At 56.4% G+C, this 20,898-nt stretch overlaps 2 protein-coding genes and 1 long non-coding RNA gene across 7 annotated transcripts in view; 2 read left to right on the top strand and 1 right to left on the bottom strand.

Moving 5' to 3' along the window:
* Positions 1-946, top strand: part of KCNN1 (potassium calcium-activated channel subfamily N member 1) — a 37,726-nt gene extending 36,780 nt beyond the window's left edge. For 3 of the 4 annotated variants that reach the window (XR_011256920.1, XM_069589076.1, XM_069589073.1), the window contains exon 9: positions 323-946. Coding sequence is in view for 3 of the 4 variants with exons in the window: in XM_069589076.1 (XP_069445177.1) it covers positions 323-577 (255 nt within the window). In the remaining variant the exon portion in view is untranslated. The remainder of the gene's footprint in view (positions 1-322) is intronic. The other variant, XM_069589074.1, reaches the window with a different exon arrangement.
* Positions 947-2,308: 1,362 nt separating this feature from the next.
* ARRDC2 (arrestin domain containing 2) lies at positions 2,309-10,547 on the top strand. 2 transcript variants are annotated; one of them, XM_069589072.1, is made up of 8 exons: positions 2,309-2,822; positions 6,522-6,588; positions 6,808-6,955; positions 7,459-7,561; positions 7,650-7,906; positions 8,258-8,420; positions 8,697-8,854; positions 9,403-10,547. In XM_069589072.1, the coding sequence occupies exons 1-8, from the start codon at positions 2,564-2,566 to the stop codon at positions 9,454-9,456; spliced, it is 1,209 nt and encodes a 402-aa protein (XP_069445173.1). In that variant the 5' UTR covers positions 2,309-2,563; the 3' UTR covers positions 9,457-10,547. The 2 variants fall into 2 exon arrangements, with proteins under 2 accessions (XP_069445173.1, XP_069445172.1); XM_069589071.1 differs by lacking the exon at positions 2,309-2,822 and adding an exon at positions 5,953-6,428.
* Positions 10,548-10,549: 2 nt separating this feature from the next.
* Positions 10,550-14,532, bottom strand: LOC138440111 (uncharacterized). Its single transcript, XR_011256919.1, has 2 exons — positions 14,296-14,532; positions 10,550-11,552 (listed from the first exon to the last, which is right to left on the bottom strand). It is a non-coding gene; the product is annotated as an uncharacterized lncRNA (long non-coding RNA).
* Between the last annotated feature and the right edge of the window lie 6,366 nt (positions 14,533-20,898).

Below are 20,898 nucleotides of genomic sequence, written 5' to 3'. Positions count from 1 at the left end.
AATCACCCAAGACCATCCTCTGATTTTATGCACCATGTGGCTAGTTCATGCCCTCAGAGCAACTCTGGTCACACCCACTGGGCCCCAGGAACCCCCTTGACCTTCCCCTGGACTGCTGGGCCCAAGCCTGGCATTCAAGACCTGTGTCTCGCCTCACCTGTTCTCCCAACACTCCCTGGGGTCCACCCAGGAGACCTTCGGCTGGGCTGGGTCCAATTAGTGGGTCACCACCCAACCAGGGCTGCCCTGCCGTCTCTCTGTGCCCATCCCTCCCTCTCGCTCACCTGGTTTCTCCTCTCTCTCCCGCCTCTCTGTCCGGCAGACCCAGAATGTCATGTACGACCTCATGTCCGAGCTGCACGCCCAGCACGAGGAGCTTGAGGCCCGCCTGGCTGCCCTTGAAAGCCGCCTGGATGCGTTGGGCACCTCCCTGCAGGCCCTGCCTGGCCTCATCGCCCAAGCCATACGCCCACCCCCACCCGCCCTGCCTCCCTGGCCTGACTCCGGCCCCCTAGACCAGGTGGCTCGGAGTCCCCCACACTGGTGGCCACCCGTGGCCCCTTCAGACTGCGGGTGACAGCCCTGCCTGCCACCAGACCCCTCAATTTTGGCCATCGTGTGGCCGCCACTTCCACGTCATCCAAGAAGCCCTGTACAGTGGCGCCTCTTGGAGTTCAAGGAGCCGAAGCTGAGTTGGGCTGAGTGGACTGGGGCCCGAACCACTGCACCCCACCCAGACTGTTCGGGCAGAGAGTAGGGCCAGACGGCAGGCGAGGGCAGGTCTGCTTCCTCCCTGATGGGAGCTGGGGGAGCTTGGAGCTTCCTCTGGTCCCCCGATTCCCGCGGCACGCCCCTCCCTGCCCTCGGCTCTCTCCAGGCCCCGGGTGGGTGTGGGGCAGCCAGGAGAGGGGTCCTTGCCAGTTCCAAATAAAGCAGGACCAGCCCACTTGCTGCCTGTTGTGTGTGGCTGGTGGACACTCGTATCGCAACATGGGACGTGGACACCAGGGCCCTGGGGATTCCAGACCGGATGTGGGGGTCAAGGTGAGCCCGTCCCATCCTAGCCTAGTGCTCTTCCAGGCCTGAACTCCACACCTCCCTGAGGACATCTGCACAAGTCCCACTTGGTACCAAGAGAGGGACCCTGCAGAGAGCAGGGGACGTAGGTCAGGACGTCCCTCCAGCTCGCTTTGCCAGAGCACCTTGTAGGGGTCAGGCTCCAGTGGGACTGTAGGTCACGGTCCAGAGCGGGAAGTGACATGAGTGAGGAGGGCCATTCTGCTTTTGATGAACATGGATTGAGCACCTGCTGTATACAGCCAATATAATGACAACTCTTCACCAGAACCTGACCAGGGTAGGATGGGGAGACACAGAGAAATGAAACCATCTGCCTGGGGCCAGAGTGAAGAGGGGTGAGCCAGGATTTAAATTCAGGGATCCATAGGCCAAGGGGAAGAATGGACTCGGTGGAGGTCACTCCATGGGGAGGGGACTGCTGTGATCCTGGGTTTAGAGAGGCCTCTCTGGGGCAGAATGGAGGGGAAGGTCTCAGACAAGTAGAATCAGAAAGGTCCTTCCAGGCCTTGGGCTCAGAGTGCTGGAGTCAGGTGGGGAGGCAGGCTCTTGGCAGATGCTGGGCCCTGTGGAGAAGGAGGCTACTCTGGATCCAGCTGAGAGCCCAGGCTCTGGCAGCCTCTGATAGAGCCATGGGCCACCTGCCTGGGGGTGATAGGTGGGACACAAGAACAAGAAGGCCCTGGGGAGGTGTCGGTGGGCTGAGGTCAGACATGGGTTCGAGTTCTGAGTCAGCCGCCGCTGGGTGCCTCTGGCCAGCGACTGCCCCTGTGGGGGGCCTCAGTTTCCTCTTCTGTGAGAGCAGGTGCTGAACCCCGCACAGTGCTCACTCTTGGGGACACCCAGTCTGATGGAGGAAGCACAACAGTGAACACAGCAGTCACAAACACAGCGGCCAGAGCCACAAAGAATTAAGTCCGGAGCACGTCTCCGAGGAGGTGACATTTGGGCATGGAGACCTGGAGAAGGGCGGTCCTAGCAGCAACTGCCTTTGCAAAGGCCAAGAACGAGACCCGAGCTTTGCGTGTTTGGGGAAAACCAGATGATGACAGGAAGGCCAGGGAGGAGGCTGGGGCCGCGCTGGGTCCAAAGGTGCCGGGTAGGGGACGAGTGAGCCCACTAGACAGATCCGGGGGGTGGCCTCCGCTCCGCGCCAGCCACATCCGCCCCCGCCCGCCTCTGACTCAACAGCGCCTACCCTGCAAAAACAGGACCCGCCCCGCCCCGGGGGGTAGCAAAGTCAAACGCGCGGACCCGCGGGCGGCACGTTCCCGGAGGCCCGAGCGCGTCACGAGGGCGGACACGGAGGACCAGGAAGTCAGCCAACATCCACCCAAGTTCGCAGAAGCAGGAGAAAGCTCGGGAGGGGCGTCTGGCGCGGCGAAGACCAGCCCTGAGACCAGAGAGGTCGGCAGACGCTGCCCAGCAGCGCGCCGGGCGGAGCCGCGCCGGCACACCATCGCCGCCGTGCGCCCTGGGCCCAGCCATGCGCCCGGGGGGCGTGCGCAGCTTCGCGCTGGAGCTGGCGCGGGGCCCGGACGACGCGTACCGCGGCGGGGAGCGCCTGTGCGGCCGGGTGCTGCTGGAGGTGGCGGCGCCGCTGCGGGTGCTGGCGCTCGAGGTGGCGGCGCGCGGCGGGGCGGTCACGCACTGGCTCGAGGCCCGAAGCGTGGGTGTCAATGCCATCTCCAGCGACTACGTGGCCGCCGAGACGTACCTGCGATGGCGGCAGCTGCTGCTCCGAGGTGAGCCGCTCATCTCCCCCCACCCCCGAGCCAGGATCCCCGCCACCGACCCCTCTTCTCAGGTCTGGGCGCCCCTTTCCAAGCTCTTTAGAGGCCGTGTGGGCTGGCAACCCTTCTCAAGAGGGGGACTCTCTTACCCACTAGGACTCCCTTGACCTAGAGGATGTGCGGTGGAGACATCCCCTCAGCCACCCACCCCGCCCCGCCCCGCCCCATGTGGAGTCTGGAGGTGTTAGCAATCGCTTGCACTCCCGATACAGCAGTGAGGAATCAAAGGAGTCAGGACGAAGTTTTGGGTGAAGTGGAAAAGTATAGTTTTACTGCTTTGCCTGGCTCTGCCTTGAAAAACGATGTCTCTACCCCAGAAGACTAGATGAGGGGTTTTTATAATAGTGGCTCAACACTGGGGGTCTTTGATAACATTAAGGTGTGAGCAGGGCTTGCATGCCCTTAATCTCATCTCAGGTGGTCGGTCTTCTAATCTTTGTGAGCGTCTCTGTTCCCTGTAATCTTGTCTCAGGGGGTTTCTTGGCTCCTCCCTTGATTAGCAACTGTTCAAACCCACCCTATGAAACTCAGGAAAGGTTATGGGGGCTGGAGTCAAGAAATGGGGTCAGAAAGGCCTCTGTGCCTTGGAGCCCCACAGGACCCCCTTGGTTTCAGGGGACCCCTTGGTGGAGCTAGGAGATCCTCCTCTCTAAACTCCAGGGTGTCTCATTAGCCCCAGGCCTGGGGGCTCTGATTCCCAAAGAAGGCCCGTGTCTCACCCCTGGCCAGCGCCCTTTACCAGTGTTTACATGAAGGGCTGTTTGCTGGATTGGGGATTTTGGTGGTGTTTGCAGGTAAGGCGGTAGGAATGCATCCCAGGCAGGATGAAGACTTGGGGTAGGGGTAGATTAGGAGTCTTGGACATGTCCCCGCTTGCTCTGAGCCTCGGTGCTCCTCCCTTAGGCCATACAGCCAGTTGAGAGCAGAAGTAGGGGAGGGCAGGGACAGAAAGAGTAAGTCTGTGCTCTAGCACCTGCTGTGTGGCTGGAGGATGTTGGCCTTTCTGGGCTGCCCTGGCCACTTCTTCAGGGAAGGCAGACCTCACTATACCCATCTGCAAGATGGGTAGAAACAGGATGCAGCTCAAATCTGGCTCCCTGCCCACAGCACCCTTACTTCCGGCCCTGCACAGACTAGATGCTTTGCCTACAGACTTACTACTTTGTCCAAACAGCCGCCAGGTGTGGGAGGCTCTGGCCTGATGCGCTGTGGAAACCAAAGCATAGCTGGCATGGAATGAGGCAAGAAGGGGCCCTGTAGGCACTTCCCTTTCCTTGAGACTCAGGGAAATCAGAGCTGGTCTCACCCTCCAGCGCTCCTGCTCCCACTCACTGGTAGCTTCCTTAAGGTATTGGAGGAGTGAAGCAGAGTTGCTGCGTGATTTCTGGTGAGTCCCTGCTCCTCTCTGGGTCTCTGAGGGAACCCATCTGTGAAATGGACTGAGGACACTGGCTCAGAATGAACCTTCCCAGGATTACCCTGGTGGTCCAGTGGTTAAAACTCTTGAGCTTCCACCACAGGGGGCATGGGTTCAATACCTGGTACCTGGTCACAAAACTAAGATCCCACAAGTCTTGTGTGACCAAAAAGAAAGTATGAGCCATCCCATCCCCCCAAGGTCACTCTATTCCCTGCCTCCTCCTGGGCCTGTGGCCTCCTGTCTTCTTTCTAGACTTCACTTGGCCCTGGGAGAAGGTCCTAGTGCCTTATTTCAGCCCCAGAGCCCTCCACCAGGCTGATCACTGAGTGGACAGCCTCTACTGCTCCCTACCGGTTTGCCCTGACCTCTATCACTGACTGGTTGTGTTGGTTATGGCCGCCTCCCACTGGGGGTGTCTTGGCCTCAGCTGGGGTTCCAGCCGGGCTGAGCCAGACTCAGAAGGGATGGCCAAGGTAGGGGGTGTTAGGACTTCCTAAAGGAAATCAGCCCTGGACTGATGCTGAAGCTCCGATACTCTGGCCACTTGATGGGAAACGCCAACTCACTGGAAAAGACCCTGATGCTGGGAAAGGTTGAGGGCAGGAGGAAAAGGGGGCAACAGAGGATGAGATGGTTTGATGACATGAGTTTGAGCAAACTCTGGGAAATAGTGAAGGACAGGGAAGCCTGGTGTCCTGCAGTTCATGGGGTGGCAAAAAGTTGGATACGATTTAGGGACTGAACAAGGTAGGGAGTGGGTTCAAGCAGCAATGTATGACGCTGCCACCAGAGGGCGCAGGCGCTTCGCAGATCGCGTACTGGCAGCTTCCGACTTGGTGGTTAAGATCCCAAAGGCTCACCGCAGGCCTGAACCCGGGGACTCCATGAGTTTCCCGGGTACTTGGTTCTGTCTGTGAGGGGAAGAGCTGGGTCAAAAGAGCAAACAAGTTTGCGGAGACGGGGAGGGTGGGGAATGGGGGTGGAGAGGGCAGGTGCTGAAAGTTTGGAAAGGAACGTGGAGCAAAAGCGCTGAGGCGCCGCTGAGTGGCAGTGTGTCAGGGGCGGGTGGATGAGTCCGGAGAGAGGCTCTGGGAGGGGTCGAATAGGGCTACACCGCGATTCATGCACAGCTCTCTGAGGTCGGGGCTGATTTTGTTCTGGCTCTACAAACTGTGGAAACTCAGGCTCCGAGATGTCATTGAACCAGGTCACCCAGCTGAGCGGGTTTGAAGTCATAGGTGGGGGCAGCAGGCGCCCAGTGTTGGGAGGCCCCAGCCACTTCTTCCTCCCTCCCCCATGCACGGGGTAGGCGGTGGGTGGGCCGAGCTGAGGCCGGAGGTAGCTAGTTCTAGACTCTCAGGGACCTGGCCGTTCCCTCCAGCCCCGGCTGGACATGCATCGAGTCACGTCTGCAAGCGGCGGCCGGTAGATGATTAAGCCGACGGCAGAACGCTCTTGCTAGGTGACCTGGCCTCCGTTTTTCCTGTTCACCTCTGCAGTCTGAGAGATACTTGTTCTGTGCCGTGATGCTTGTCTCATCCCAGGGTCCAAGAGGGTAGCAAGGGGTAGAAGGCCGCCAGCCGCAAGCCGGGGCTTTTGTTATTTTGCTCCAAACCTGGGCAAGACCACGCCTCTTACCGCGCCATTGGCGTATTCCCTTCCGGGGGCGGGACCTACAGCTCGCCCCGCCCCTCCCGCCGTATAAATGCGGCGCCGGCGCAGGCCGTGAGGAGTCTCTGTCCCGACGTTCGAGTGCGCCTGCGCGCGCCTGGTAGGCTCGCGTCCTGAGGCTGCAGCTGTAGAGCCGCCGCGCCGCGGGTTCGAAGCCAGGGGCCGCTCGCCACGAGTTCGTATCCCTGTGGCGATGCTGTTCGACAAGGTGAAGGCATTCGTGGTGCTACTGGATGGTGCTAGCTCAGGCTCTGAGCCCGTGTTCAGCGGCGGCCAGGCGGTGGCCGGCCGAGTGCTTCTGGAGCTAGCGGGCCCGGCGCGAGTGAGCTCCCTGAAGCTGCGCGCGCGGGGTCGCGCCCATGTGCACTGGACCGAGTCTCGCAGCGCGGGCTCGAGCACGGCGTACACGCAGAGCTACAGCGAGCGCGTGGAGGTTGTGAGCCACCGTGCCACGCTACTCGCGCCAGGTACCAGCCGAGGGACCCTTGCACTGCGCTTGCTGTGTGCTCCGGGAGCCCCTTCGCAGCCACTGAGCCGCCCCCTCTTACTCCTATCTGCAGGCACTGGAGAGACCACAACGCTGCCTCCTGGGCGTCATGAATTCCCATTCAGCTTCCAGCTGCCACCGTAAGTCGAGTGGGGTGCAGGATTGTGGGGGAGCCTGTAAGTGTCCCTAAGTCTGCAGCCCCTTCCAGGTTTGGGACTCCACTGCTCGGTATCCGGGGGCCACTGAGACCCAAGATTGTCTGGGAGGCCCCCCAGAGTGTCTCTTGTCTCTCATACCCCAAAGCCTTTGGGGATCTCCAACCTGGGTGTCTCTGGGTCTGACCTTCCGTCCACCCCCAGGACGCTAGTGACTTCCTTTGAAGGCAAACACGGCAGTGTAAGATACTGCATCAAAGCCACCCTCCACCGGCCCTGGGTTCCTACCCGTCGGACAAGGAAGGTGTTTACTGTTATTGAACCTGTGGATATCAACACACCGGCTCTGCTGGTGAGTGGCTGCCCTTGACGGGTTGGGGGCGTCCCAGGCAGGGTCCTGGCTACATGGTGATTGGCTCCTCACTCCTCCCCTCACAAAGTGGGGGTCACAGCGGAGCCCTGGCAGGGAGGGAGGGAGGCATGGGAATGCTGGTGGAGCTAGGTACAAGAACCAGCTGCACCAGTTTGCTTCCTGGCTCTGTGTGAGTGTCTCACCCTCTCTGAGCCTCCCACACGTCCCTTGTCTGTGAAAGGGGGCACAATCAGAGCTTACAATAATAATGGCTTACTGAGCACTCATTAACACTAAGTGCCTGGCTTGTTCACTTGTTTTTAGCTTAATGAGATGGGTCACGTTCCTGGACCCATTTTACAAACAGACTCTTAGAAACCAAAATGCTAGGCCCTGCCTCAAATCTTCCTTCAGCTGAGGGTGGTTTAGAAGCTCCACAGGGTCTGTGGTTGGTACAATGGGACCAGTTTCACATCCTTTTCCTCCCCTCTACCCCCAACCAGGCCCCTCAAGCCGGAGCCCGGGAAAAGATTGCCCGATCCTGGTACAGTAACCGTGGCCTTGTCTCCCTCTCAGCCAAGATCGACCGCAAGGGCTACACACCAGGTAACAGGTGGGAGGGCCTGGATTGGGAAAAGGGCCAGTGTCAGGGTTGCAGATGGGGAACCTGAGGCCCTGCGGTTCCATCTAACAGGTGAAGTGATCCCTGTCTTCGCTGAGATCGACAACGGCTCCACGCGCCCCGTGCTGCCTCGGGCAGCTGTGATCCAGACCCAGACCTTCATGGCGCGAGGTGCCCGCAAACAGAAGCGAGCCGTGGTGGCTAGCCTCTCAGGGGAGCCTGTGGGCCCCGGGCGGCGGGCTCTGTGGCAGGGCCGGGCTCTGCGGATCCCTCCCGTGGGCCCTTCTATCTTGCACTGTCGTGTGCTACACGTGGACTATGCCCTCAAGGTAGAGTATCCTCAGAGGCCGGGGTGGTTGCATTTGCTGGGAGAGATGGAGGGCAGGAGGAAAAGAGGGAGACAGAGAATGAGATGGTTGGATGACGTCACTGACTCAATGGACATGAGCTTGAGCAAACTCAGGGAGATGGTGAAGGACTGGGAAGCCTGGCCTGCTGCAGCCCCTGGGGTCACAGAGTTGGACACAGCTTAGTTACTGAACAGCAACAACAACCAGCCTGGGGTCCCCCTCCCTCCCTGAGGCTAGAGCTGGGACCTCTGGGCCTCCTCCTGTAAGAAGGCGCGTGTGGCCAGGGCTGCCCGGGTGGCTGGTCTTCTATATTATGGCGCTTCCCTCCAGGTCTGTGTGGACATCCCGGGTTCATCCAAGCTGCTCTTGGAGCTCCCACTGGTCATCGGCACCATCCCCCTGCACCCTTTCGGCAGCCGCTCGTCTAGCGTGGGCAGCCATGCCAGCTTCCTGATGGACTGGGGGCTGGGGGTCCTGCCAGAGCGGCCTGAAGGTGAACTCTCCCTCCTGCCGTGGGTGGGCATGGGTGGGAGACAGGCAAGGCCTGGCTGGCTCTCTTCCCCTCCAGCCTCGCTCACCGCCCCCATCTGTAGAAGTGCTCTGGAACAATCATGTTGGCAACCCGAGTCTCCCCCAAGAATCCCAGTCCAGGGGCACACGGCCCAGGAGCCCCAGAACTGGCCACACCAGCTCCACCTGGCCATTGCCCCTGATTCTGGGGCTGCCCTCCTCCTCCACCGGCCTCACCCACCCTGGCTCTCAATTCCAGCCCCTCCTGAGTACTCCGAGGTGGTGCCTGATGAGGAGGTGGCAGCCATGGAGCAGAGCCTCTTGCCACTACTGCAGGACCCTGACGTGAGCATGGATGGCCCCTTCTTTGCCTACATCGAGGAGTTCCGCTTCCGCCCACCGCCCCTGTACTCCGAGGTGAGCTTGGGGGTTCAAGAAGCCCCTGTGCCTCTCCAAGGCCCTGGGAGCCAAGAGGAAGGGAAGGAACCACAGGTGAATCTTCAGTAATGATAGAACTCCTAGGGACTTTCCTGGTGGTCCAGGGAAGAATCCACCTTCCAAGACAGGGGAAGAGGGTTCGATCGCTGGTGAGGCCAGTAGGACCCCACATACTGTGAGGCAGTCAAGCCCATGCGCCCTAACTACTAAGTCCTCGAGCCTCAATTTGAGAGCCCGGGTGCTGTAAACTACAGAGCCCAAACGCTCTGAAGCCTGCACCATCACAACTAGAGAGAAGCCTGTGTGCAGCAATTAAGACCCAATGCAGTCAAAACGAAAGTTCTTCCATTTTAAAGTGATAGAGCATCTTCTACCTCCTGTCCAGGGCCTGAACCCGCTTTGCATCTCAGTCTGTTCCTAAGTGTTGCTCCCTAACCTAGTGTGGGAGTGGAGATCCAGGAAGATAGGGTAGGGGCGTTTCTGAGCCTCCAGGGCCTCCTAAGACTTGATGGGATCATTTCTGGCAGGAGGATCCAAACCCACCCTCCGAGGCCAGGAGGCCCCGCTGCATGACCTGCTGAGTGTCAGGTGGAAACCTCAAAGGATAAGGTGTTTACACATGCTTCCAGCCACCATGGACATGAGCAAGGAGGGGCTAGATGAAGAACAGACTGCGCTGACTACATTGAAGTTGGGGAAACTGAGTCTCAGAACATAACAGGGCCATTCCAACATCACACAGAGGAAGAGCCAGTCTGGACTCTTGACATATCTGGACTGGTCCTCATAAAGTACCAGATACCCACAGTAGGATCTGAGAAACCATTCAACCTGTCTACATCCGGCCTATGTTCCCTCAGAAGCCTCCAGTCTGAGAGCGACAGAACCAGACATAAGTAATTCCAGACCCACAGGACCAGAGGAAAGGACCCCAAGCTGGGAGAGTCCAAAGAGGGAGTAGAGAAGGCTTCCTGGGGAAAGGGCATTTTAGCTAAGGCTTTGGTGTGTGAACAAGAGCTTGGTAGGCAGGCAAGCAAGAGGAAAAGTCGAAGAAGGTCAGAGCTGACTACTGTTTGGAGACCGTCCCCTTCATCTTTGGAGTGGGACTCAGTCGAGGCTGTACTGCAAGGTCCGGGAGGCGAGAGGGCCCAGGAACGAGGCATTCAGGAAAGCAGGCCATCAGGGCCATGTGGGGGCTGAAGGGTGGCAGGTGCAGCGACTCTGGCCTTAAAACCTTTGAAAACCGGAGACTCCTGTCCCAGGCTGGAGCGCCTGGGCGCCTCCACATGATCCAGCACATGAGTACTGCCTGGGTACTGCATGGCCTGAAAAACACAGGTTCAAAGGAAGACAGACAAGACTGGCTGTATGCAGAATGAAAACGTGGGGCCACTTGTTCAAGAATTAAGAATTTCAAGACAGGGACAGCAGAGCATTAACCCAGGCTGTGGGGACAGAGGTCAGCCTGGGGTGACAGAGTAGGGCCACAGTATGCTTCTGAACACCTGCTGTGTCCCAGAGGCACACAGTATGATGGGGCAGCTGGATAAACCTCCAAGTGCAGAGACCCAGCCGAGGCAGGGCCCCCGCCTGGGACTCCACATTTCTGATAAGCCTTAAATTGTTCTCTTTTGTACATTTTTTTTTTTTTAATAAAAATCACAGAGGAAGAGCTTGGACTTAGTGGTTTATTGCCCCCAGGTGCTGAGAAAGTTGGGTGGCCTTGACCACCATCTTGGGTCTGGATCTCAGATGGAACTCCAGGCTGAGGAGGGTTGAGGGGCCCATTGACCAGAAGGTGAAGCTGAGGCTCGAGGACACCGAGGGAGGCTGTCCACATCTCTCCCCTCAGTGTAGTTGCAAGGCTCGGGGCAGAGCTGGCGGAGGCCTCATCTGTGTCCACAGAGTGGAGCCGAGCAGGTGGGAGGGAGGCCAGAGGCAGGAGGATCCTGCCTGTCTGTGGAGTTTGGGCGGTTGTTGCTTTTGTTGTCCTTGTTTAGTCCCTCGGTCTTGTCTGACTCTTTGCAACCCCATGGACTGTAGCCCGCCAAGCTCTTCTCTCTGTCCATGGGATTTCCCAGGCAAGCATACTGGAGTGGGTTGCCATTTCCTTCTCCAGGGGATTTTCCTGACCCAGGGATTGAATCCACTTTTATTGAGATTCAATTCATTTGGCATTTGTAAGTGGGCCTAGCATTTAGGACCTTTCCAATGTTGTGCCACCATCACCTATAATTCCCAATGATGCTCATCAGCCTCAAAGGAGACCTTGTCCCCACGAGCCGTCACTCCCCGTTCCTCCTCCCTAGGCCCCAGGCAACCACTCATCTGCTTGCTTTGGTCTCTGACTTGGCCCGTTCTGGACATTTCATGTAGATGAGCTCATCGAATATGTGGCCTTTTGTGTCTGGCTTCTTTGACTCAGCAGGAAGTTCGGGCACTTTTGTTGCAGCAGGAATCCACGCTTCGATCCTTTTGATGGCCAAGTGATATTCCATTGTGTGGATGCACCACGTTTTACTATCCACTCAGCCTCTGTTGATGGACATTTGGGTGATTTCCATCCCCTGATAATTGGGACTCAGGTGGCTGTGGTTGCTCTTGTACAGGGTTTGTTTGAGTACCCACAGAACTCTAGGGCAGCTCTAGTGGCCTGGAGGTTGTCGCTTTTCTGGATCTGCAGGTGTGGAAAGTGAGTCCATCAGAATGAGGTAGCTTGCCCAGGGTCACATAGTGCTGCAGCTGCTACTCGAAAATGGCCCTGGAACGCTGGAATCCCTGCAACTCAGGCTCCTCCCAAGGCCAGAGGCCCCGCCCCATTGGGCGGGGCCCAATTAGACCACCCGAGACAGCCTTGACTTTCTGCCCACCAGTCTTCCCAAAGCAGTGAAAATTATCTAGCAGCCCAGGTGGCCACGTGTGGGGCTGAGGGGCAGGATTGAGGACTGGGGGGAGCCTGGAGCAGGACCTGGGAACGCAGTGTTCAGGCTTTGCTCTCTGTGATGATGGGTTCGGAAGTCACTTGCTTCTGAACCTCAGTTTCCCCATCTGAGACTCTGGACACTTCCTCTTCACATCAATCACTTTCCTCCCTGGTCTAAATTTAGGCCCTGATTCCCAACATCTCCTGGTCTTGGGGTCGACCTAGTCCTCCCAGTCCAGCAGTATCTGCCCTGGGTAGCTGATTGGCCATCAAGCTTGGAACTTGTCAGACTTGGGGTTCCTGGGGGCCCAGTGGCAGGCAGGAGATGTTCCTATAGCGCGGTTACCCGGATCCCCAAATGGCAGCCTCAGGTGGGGCTGAGTTCCCCATCAGCTGGATTGTGGAAGATGCAAGATTGCAGTTTCCTGATTCATGTTCCCAAACGAAGAAGAGACTGAGGTGTTTATTGCAACAGTGGATGTGGGTACATGTCTATGAAAGGTTCCCCCAAGGGGCTTGGGAGGACAAGCTACCTCGTGTCCCCAGGACTCCTGTGTCTGCAACTCTCTGGAACCTGATCCCTAAAGGAGGCGGATTTTCTGGTTCAGATAAATGACAACAAGCATGGAGCTAGGCCAGGCAGCCCAGGATGCAGGGAACTCCCTGGATGTTGTGTGGGGCCCACAGAGTATAGAGGAGTGTGGCCAAATGTTCTTCTGAAATAAAATCCCTCCCCTCCTTGGTCCTCTAAGACCACCACCCACCTCTCCCTCCAGTTTCCCCCTCCATCCCTGGCTGCTACTCAAACACCCCAAGCTGACCCCAGGCTTTGCACATGCCGTTCCTTCTGCTAAAAGGCTGTTCCCTATAGCTGGCCCCTCTTTACACACTGGCCTTAAATTTCAGGGATAGCCCAACCTAAAGTCACCACCCCTCATCATTCCCTCCCCCATCCCCCGTCCCATGTTTTCTTTGCCTTCGTCAGTCTCTGAAATTTGTATTTAGATATTCACTTGTTTGGCTGAGACCGTGAGAGCGGGGCTAAGTCAGGGGCGTATCTGGGGTCCCAGCACACAGCAGGTATGAGTGACTGGAGGGGACTCCCCATCTACTCTGGTGTGAAGAAAGACTCTGAAGGGGGTGGGAGGGTCACTGCTTCACGTTTATTCCCAGGACCCCCGAGAATCAGAACTGTCGCCAGCTTAGAGTCAAGGCCAGGCCTCTCTGTCTCTCACTGCTGTCTCTCTCTCTGCTTCTGCCTCTCACCGTCTTTGCCTCCCCCATCTCCGCCTCTTCACGTCGCTCTCTCGCTGGCTCTTACCGTCTCTGTCCGACTTACCATCTCTGCCTCTCTCCGTCCCTGGCTCTTTTACCATCTCTCTCTGGCCCTGGCTGCGCCAAGCCCAGGGCATGGGTGACAGGCAGGCAGGGTGCCTGCTGCTTGTTTTCTGCCCTTACTGGCAGCCGGCCCAGCCGGGCTGCTGTTCAGGAATCTTCCAGCCGCCCTGCTCCAGCCACCAGGCCCAGCCACCACCAGCCTCTCCCTCCCCCGGCACATTCTGTCCCGAGCAGGGAGTACTGGGGGCGGGCGGGCAGGGGGACATGTTCCTGCCCGGCTCCAGTTACAGGACAGCCCGTCCTGGTGGCCCTGCTCCCCACCAGCGCTGGCCCCTAACGCCTCCCCTCCTTGCTCTGGGCTTAGATCTTCTTGAATGGGGCCCCTCCTCCAGCTGGTCCCTACCTCAAGAACTCTGCACCTGCCAAGGCTTCCATCGGGAGCTCCCTCTCCCCAGATGGTCCCAGGACCTTCTCCCTTGTAGACCTTCCCGTCCCTTGGCCAGAGCACCTTCTTAGTTCCCCTGCCCCCGCTCTGATGCATTTGCTTTCTGACCTTTGCCCTTCCCAGAGTTATATATTTATATGTTTAGGGGTTTTGGTTTTTTGTTTTTTGGCCTTGCCACGTGGCATGTGGGATCTTAATTCCCCGATTGGGGATCAAACCCGCACCCTCTTCATTGAAAGCACGGAGTCTTAACCCCTGGACCACCGGGAAGTCCCATACCTGTTGATTTGCTCGTCTATTGCCCCAGGACCCCACTATATCCGCAGTGCCATTAGGGCTTGGTGACTATTTTAGAGTTGACGTCGTCAGCCTGAATTCTGGCTCATACACGTGACTCCTCATCTCAGCCTGCCTGACCCACCCCAGCCCCCCCCCACACCAGGAGTCTCCCAGTTCTCTGACTGTTGCCCAGGGAATTCCCTGTACCGCTAGAGACACCTTTTTCCAACGAGGGGTTGGGTCTGTCTGTCCTTTAAGCCCACTGGGCTCTACACACAGGGGCAGCCATGAGGCACACACACACACACAAGCAGAGACACACAAATGGGCCCGCAGACTCGAGCACACGCAGCTGAGAAACCACTGACGCAGACCCTCTAACACGTGCCCGCTAGCACCTGTGCAGACAGGTTTGCCAGCAATGACCGCACTCACCCCAGCGCTGGGCGCTCCCAGTCCTGGTTGAGGGTGTGTGGGGTGTACACGTGTGGAGTCCCTCAACTCTGAGGAGGCTATGGCTTCTTTGCAGGTGGGGACAGGACGTGGGATCTGAATCCACGCCAGGGTATACTCCATCTTGTCCACGCGCACCTCTGCCCTTGCTTCGCTGGTCCAGGAGTCACCCCCCACCCCCAACCCTGTTTTGATGTTCGGGGAAGGCCAGGAAAGTCCCCAGAAAGCATCGAGCTGGGCACGGGGCCCAGGAGGAAGTGGTGACTCAGCCAGCAGCCAGCAGCGCCTGCCACGCTGTGCTGCCCCATCTCAAGGGAACACAGAGAGCAACAAGAAAGGATGGGGAAGGGGGCACACGGTCAACAGGGCCCCTAAACTGTGTGCGGTGCGGAGGGGAGCACCCGGATGGCCCCTCGGCACTCCTACATCTCAACCATGCTGAGTCCAATTCACAGGTAGAAAAACTGAGGAAAAGAGAACAGGCGACTTGGCCCAAGGCTCCCCAGCCAGGAAGCAGCAGGCAGGGGACCCCTAAGCCCGCGGCAAAACGGTCCTGAGGGCGTCTACTCTCCCTGCTCATGTTTTGGTGGGCAGAAGGAGCCAGGTCTACTTCCTGCTTCCAGATGCAGAGAGGTGACTGTGTCTGGCCAATTAGAGGTTTCTGTCACCACAGGCTCAGGGATTGATTCAGGGATGGGCGTTTGAATCTGGCTGGGCCAATCACTGTGGGACTTTGGAGACTCCCTGGAGGTGACGACAAGGGTCCTCTTTACCAGTCGTGACAAGGACAGCAGAACAGAGTCTGGAGGACCACAAACACCCTGTGAAGTGAAGGTGGGGCCAGATGGGAAGGATGAGGGCTGGAGGGTCTTAGGAGGGCTAGGAGCAGGAGAGGACATTGGAGTTGGGGCTTTGATGGATGAAGAAGAGTTTGCCAGGGAGCTTGAGGAGAACATCCCAGGCAGAGGGCACAGCCTGTGCAACCCTAGCAGGCAAGAGAGAGCCAAGCATGTCCTTAGCCATCCTGGGGGCTCAGGGACAGCTGTGGTTGTGTTTGTTTATTTGTTCCTGCGCTGAGTCTTTTACTGACCCCCAGAAGGTGAGACCAGGTCTGCCTTATCAGCTACTGAAGCTTCATTAATGTTTGTGACAGGGAGGGCACTCCTTGAGGGACACAGAGGGATGGGATGGGGACAGTGAGTGGTGAATGGGAGGGTTGATTCATGGGGCAGGAGAGCCTAGGGTTGCATGGGGGTGGCTCTAAAGCCAGGAGGCACTGGGCCACGGTCCAGGCAGGATGGGGCAATTCCCCGTCTGTGAATCCTGGACCTCCAGGGATGGTGGTCTAGTGGGAGGCAGGTTAGAACTCAGGGTCTGGGCTCCAGGCACTATCTCTTCCTTCCTGGGTGACCTTGGGCTAGTGACAGCACCTCTCTGAACCTCAGTTTCCTCATCTGGCGTCGGATCTCACTAGAGGTCAGGGTCAGTACTGGGGTACAGAGCGGGTGCGGGATCTGCAGGGCTGGATGAGGGAGGGTTGCTGAAGCAGTAGGGGAGGGGCTGGGCCTGTCCAGAACATTCCATCAGCAGTTCCCAGCCACTTTGAAAACAGGAAGCCAGCTCTCAAGGGAGCCCCCAGCAGCGTTTCCTGAGCCTCCTAGTGACGCAGGCTGGGGGGTGTGCACATGTACATGTGTGTTTACAGGCGGCGGGGAGATAGGTGGAGCCACCAGCGTGCGCAGCATTTGCGTGTGCTTGTGTGTCTGTCTTGTCTGTGCCATCGCTTAGAGACGTGTGCACACAAGTTGTGGGTACTCGAATGCGGTCTGCATCTCAGTCAATGTGGGAAGCAGATATGGGCTGATTGGTGCATTTGTGAGTCTGGGTCCAGGTGTTAGGTGTGGGTATCTATCAGCAGTGGGTACTGGTGTGCCCTAGCAAGCACTAGTTTGTACTGGAGGGTACTGGCTTGTGCAGGCTTGTGTCAATATAGGCAGGCAGATAGGAGCTTATTTAGTGACCTCCCTCCCAGGCCTCTGAATCCCCAGGTAAGTCGTGATTCAGCTGTCAGTGGTCTCTCTGGATACCACCTCTTCCCTGCTCCAAACCCAAGGCCCTGCATAGCCCGTGTGATGCCTCCATTCTCCTTTCCTTCTGTCTCCCACTCACACATCAGCTCCTGGCCTACCTGCCTTCTTGCTGTTCCTGTAGGCTACCAAATATGTTCCTGCCTCAGGGCCTTTGCACACGCTATGCCAGCTACTTCCTTCCCCTACTCCCCTTCTTTCCAATTTCAGGACACTGGCCTTGGGCAAGACACCCCCTCTCCTGATTCTCGACTATCTCCCTCTCCTCCCCCAAGCCCCCACTTTGACCATTTCCCTTTGCATCCTAGGATGAGAGGCATCCCTCTATAAACCTCAGTTTATTCTCCTATAACCTGGGGCCAGTCTTGGTGTGGCCTCACTCACTCATAGTCATTGAGAAAGTGAAGAAGCCTGGACTCAAATCTGGACAGGCCAGATCTCAGAGGCTTTGTCCTTGCCCATATTAAGTGAGGAAAAACACCTGAGGGCTGGGGACAGTCTAGGTCATTCACTCACAGGAGCCGAGTGGGGCCAAACTAGGGCCTTCCGTGGGTCATGTTCCTGGAATATCTTTTTCTTGCTCACAAACTTCTACTCATCCTTTAAAACCCCATCTCCAATACCCCTTTGCTCTGTCCCAGTTCTGACCTCATGGACTGAGGGCATTTGTATCTGACCATGTCTATCCCCCCCAGACAGGTCAGGGCTGAGGCCTCTCAGGAGCTGAGCATCACTCAGACAGGTACGCAGGACTATGTTTCTCATATGCTGACTTCCTGGAGCTGGCTCAGGTCTCCCAGCCATGCCTGATTCTCAGGAGGTAACTCCTGCTGGCTTATCACCCTCAGGACCTGCCAAACTCAATAGTTAAAAGAGCAGGCAAAACTTTTCCGTTCCGCTGAGAGGTCTCTGTGTTCTGGAAATTCCCCTTCCAGAGGAGGCCTGGAAGAGACCTCCAGCCCCTCTGGCCTTGGCTCACATCAGCTCCATGCCAGGCTGATTCATTTGAGAAATGAATCCGAGACAGTCCAAGACACAGGCAATGCGGTAGGAGTTTCTCGCTGGTGTCCCCAGGGCAGCCTTGGGAGCGAAGAATCATGGCTCAGATACCATCCCCTATACACCTTCCCCAAAGCCCCTGAGGTCCAGTGTGGCCCCGCCCCCACAGCCTCCATCACAACAGACTTAGTTAGTCCCACCTCAGGGCCTTTGCACTTGCTGTTCCCCCTGCCTGGATAGCCCTTCCCTCACTCCTCACAAGATCTTCCCCTTCTCCTTGAGGTCTAAGTTCAAACATCCCTTCCTCAGAAGCCCTGGCTTCCCTGATCAAACATGCCCTGCCTCATTCTCTCTGTTAGCCCTTCTTCTGCGCTCCCAACAATTTACAGTTACAACGTGTTTGAGGGTTTGTGGTTGTCCTCCACCTCCCCTCTGTACTGGGACCTCTGAGAGGGCAGGGCTGATTTACCCAGCAAGTGTTCAGTGAACATGCGGTAACAAAGGAGAATGCAATTACCCAGAGGATGTCTCCTTAAGCGAGAGTCCTCGGCCTTCCCCCTGGCCTCCACATCCCTGCTGTCCCCTTCTCCCAGAGGGTGCTTGGTGTTTGGGGGGGTGGGGAGGTGGGGCGAACAAAAGGTCTTGCTCAGTCATTCACACACTGGCCTCTCATAAACCCCTTCCCATTATGATCCAGAGCCCCCTTTCCTTCCAGGCTCCAGGCCTAGAAAGGTCCTTATTTTGGCCTCCTCAGCTCATAGCATGAGTGGGAAGTCCAAGGTTGGGAGAGGTCCTGCACCCAGGCTGAGCAGGCGCCTCCTCTACTCACTCACACTCTAGCCATAGCTCCCCCTCGCCCTCTGGAATCCAGCTCTTCAGCTCAGGGTTCAAGGTCCTGCCTGAGTATGCCAAGATCCTTTGTTTTTCCTCCGCCTAATTCTCTGTCACCCTTTAGATCTCATCTTGGTTGCATTCCCCAGTGTTTTCTTTTTAATTTTTATTTATTTATTTTTGGCAGCGCTGGGTCTTCATTGCTCCGCACAAGATTTCTCTAGTTGCCGCGAGAGGAGGCTGCTCTCTAGCTGCGGCGTGTCAGTTTCCCGCTTCAGGGGCTTCTCTTGCTGCAGGGCGCACAGTCTCTAGAACGCGGGGGCTTCAGTAGTGTTGCGGTGCACGGACTTCGTTGCCAAGAGGCATGTGAAATCTTCCCAGATCAGGGATGGTTGGTAGGCAGATTCTCAACCACTGAACCACCAGAGAAGTCCCACGTGTCAATACTGACTGTTCACACAGTCTTGGGATACATTGACTGCTGTCAGAAACCAAATACTCCCTGCACCCAGCGTGTCAGCACATCAGGCTAAATGTTACTCATGCTTGCGATGGTATATGAACATCATGGACCACTGCACTTGTTTTTTTGCGCAGTATATGAACATCGGAAACTATTGAACTCATTGTTGGCCCAGTATATGAATGTCATATACTGCTGACCACTAACAGGATAGTATAGTGAACAGCCACTGCTCGGGAGCTTAGATCAAAAGTTGACAAGCTTTTTCTATTAATGGCCACATTATAAATTTTTTCATTTCTGCCAGCCATACAGCATCCCTTGCAACTAGTCAATTCGGCTCTCTTGAAATCAGCTACAAACAACACTCAAATAAGTGAGTGTGACTGTAAACCTTTATTTATGCAAATTAAAATTGGAATTCCATGTAGGTTTTTTGTTGTTGTTTGGTTGGTTTTTATTTATTTGGCTGCACTGGGTCTTAGTTGTGGCCCGTGTGGGATCCAGTCCCCTGACCAGGGATTGAACCCAGGCCTCCTGCATTGGGAGCTCAGAGCCTTGGCCCCTGGACCACCAGAGAAGTCCCCTCGTGTAGCTTTCACGGGTCACATGTCTTCTTTTGGTGTGTTTTCAATCATGGAAAAGTGATGAAGCCCTTTCTAGGTCTGGCCAGTGCTGCAGTTTGCCAGCCCCTGGATAAGGCTCACGATGGGTAACGAAGTATCAAGATTCATTGTTTACAGAGTATCAGAGCTCTGTTTGAAGTGCTTCCAGGTCTCCAGCTAAGAAACATTAGGGCCTGTTGATGACTCACAGTGTCTGATCATTGACAAGTAACAGGTATCAGGACTTCATGTTTACAAAGTATCAGTACAAAATGAGCAGAGATGGCTAATGAGGCGTCAGGATCTGCCTTTAAGTTGGACCCAGCCACCAGCCCTGGTACTGATGGAGTGCTGGCCAGGCGGCGCGCTGCTGCCCATTCTCAGAATACTGTTTACCAAGTATCCAGTGACAGGGGCTGGCCGCAGGGTATCGAGTCACAGGGCAATCACACTGAGACTCAGGCACTGTGACAACAACGCTAGACACCAGCTGTTTACAGTGACATGAGACCGGCTGTTTACAGGAGACCAGCCGCCCTGCTTCCGGATGCAGGAATCCAGATGGTGGGACAGGCTCCTCCTGTTTGCAGAGAGTCCTGGTCTAGGGACACCTCTTCTGTGCCAGGAGCCTGAGTGAGAAAAGTGCCTCCAACCCAGGCAAGGTGGGGCTTTGGCTCATTCAAACACCCTCTCCCCACCTCCTCCCCCACCCCCACCCCTGTCCTCAGGCAGGGCTCTTTGGAGGGGAGAATTGAGTAATTGAGTACTAAGACACTGGGTCTCATTGTCCCACTTGAATTCTTCTGCCTATCCCTGGCTGTGCCATGAATTAACTTCTCTGGACCTCCATTTCCTTATCTGTAAAATGGGTACAATGATGGATCAGGGTTCCATCAAGGTACAAGATACCCAATTAACTTTAAATTTCAGATAAATTTTTTTTTAAATTTTAGTATTGTTGTTGTTCAGTCCTCAAGTTGTATCCGAATCTTTGTCACCCCCATGGACTGCAGCACGCCAGGCCTTCCTGTCCCTCACCATATCCTAGAGTTTGCCCAAGTTCATGCCATTGAATCAGTGACACCATCCAACCATCTCACCCTTTGTTGTCCCCTTCTCCTCCTGCCTTGAATCTTTCCCAGCATCAGGGTCTTTTCCAATGAGTCATCTGTTTGCATCAGGTGGCCAAAGTATTGGAGCTTCAGCTTCAGCATCGGTCCTTCCAATGAGTATTCAGGGTTGATTTCCTTTCAGATTGACTGGTTTGATATCCTTGGTGTCCAAGGGGCTCTCAAGTATCTTCTCTGACACCAGAGCTCAAAAACATCAATTTTGATATAAATATAGACAATGCAATATTTGGGGTTATACAAAAAAAAGTCATTTTTTTATCTGAAATTTGAAGTTAACTGAGTGCCTAGGTGTTTATTTGCTAAACCTGACCCCTCACTCCCCTTTTTTAGCCATGCCATGTGACTTGCGGGATCTTAGTTCCCCAACCAGGGACTGAACCAGGGACCCAGCTGTGAAAATGCCGAGTCCTAACCACCGGACCATCAGGGAACTCCCTGACCTCCCTTTGATGAAACCTCAACCAATG

Source organism: Ovis canadensis, chromosome 5 (assembly GCF_042477335.2).
Source record: "Ovis canadensis isolate MfBH-ARS-UI-01 breed Bighorn chromosome 5, ARS-UI_OviCan_v2, whole genome shotgun sequence".
NCBI classification, from domain to species: domain Eukaryota; kingdom Metazoa; phylum Chordata; class Mammalia; order Artiodactyla; family Bovidae; genus Ovis; species Ovis canadensis.
The sequence above is the reverse complement of the archived record's forward strand: the minus strand, read 5'-3'. Positions and strand labels throughout refer to the sequence as shown.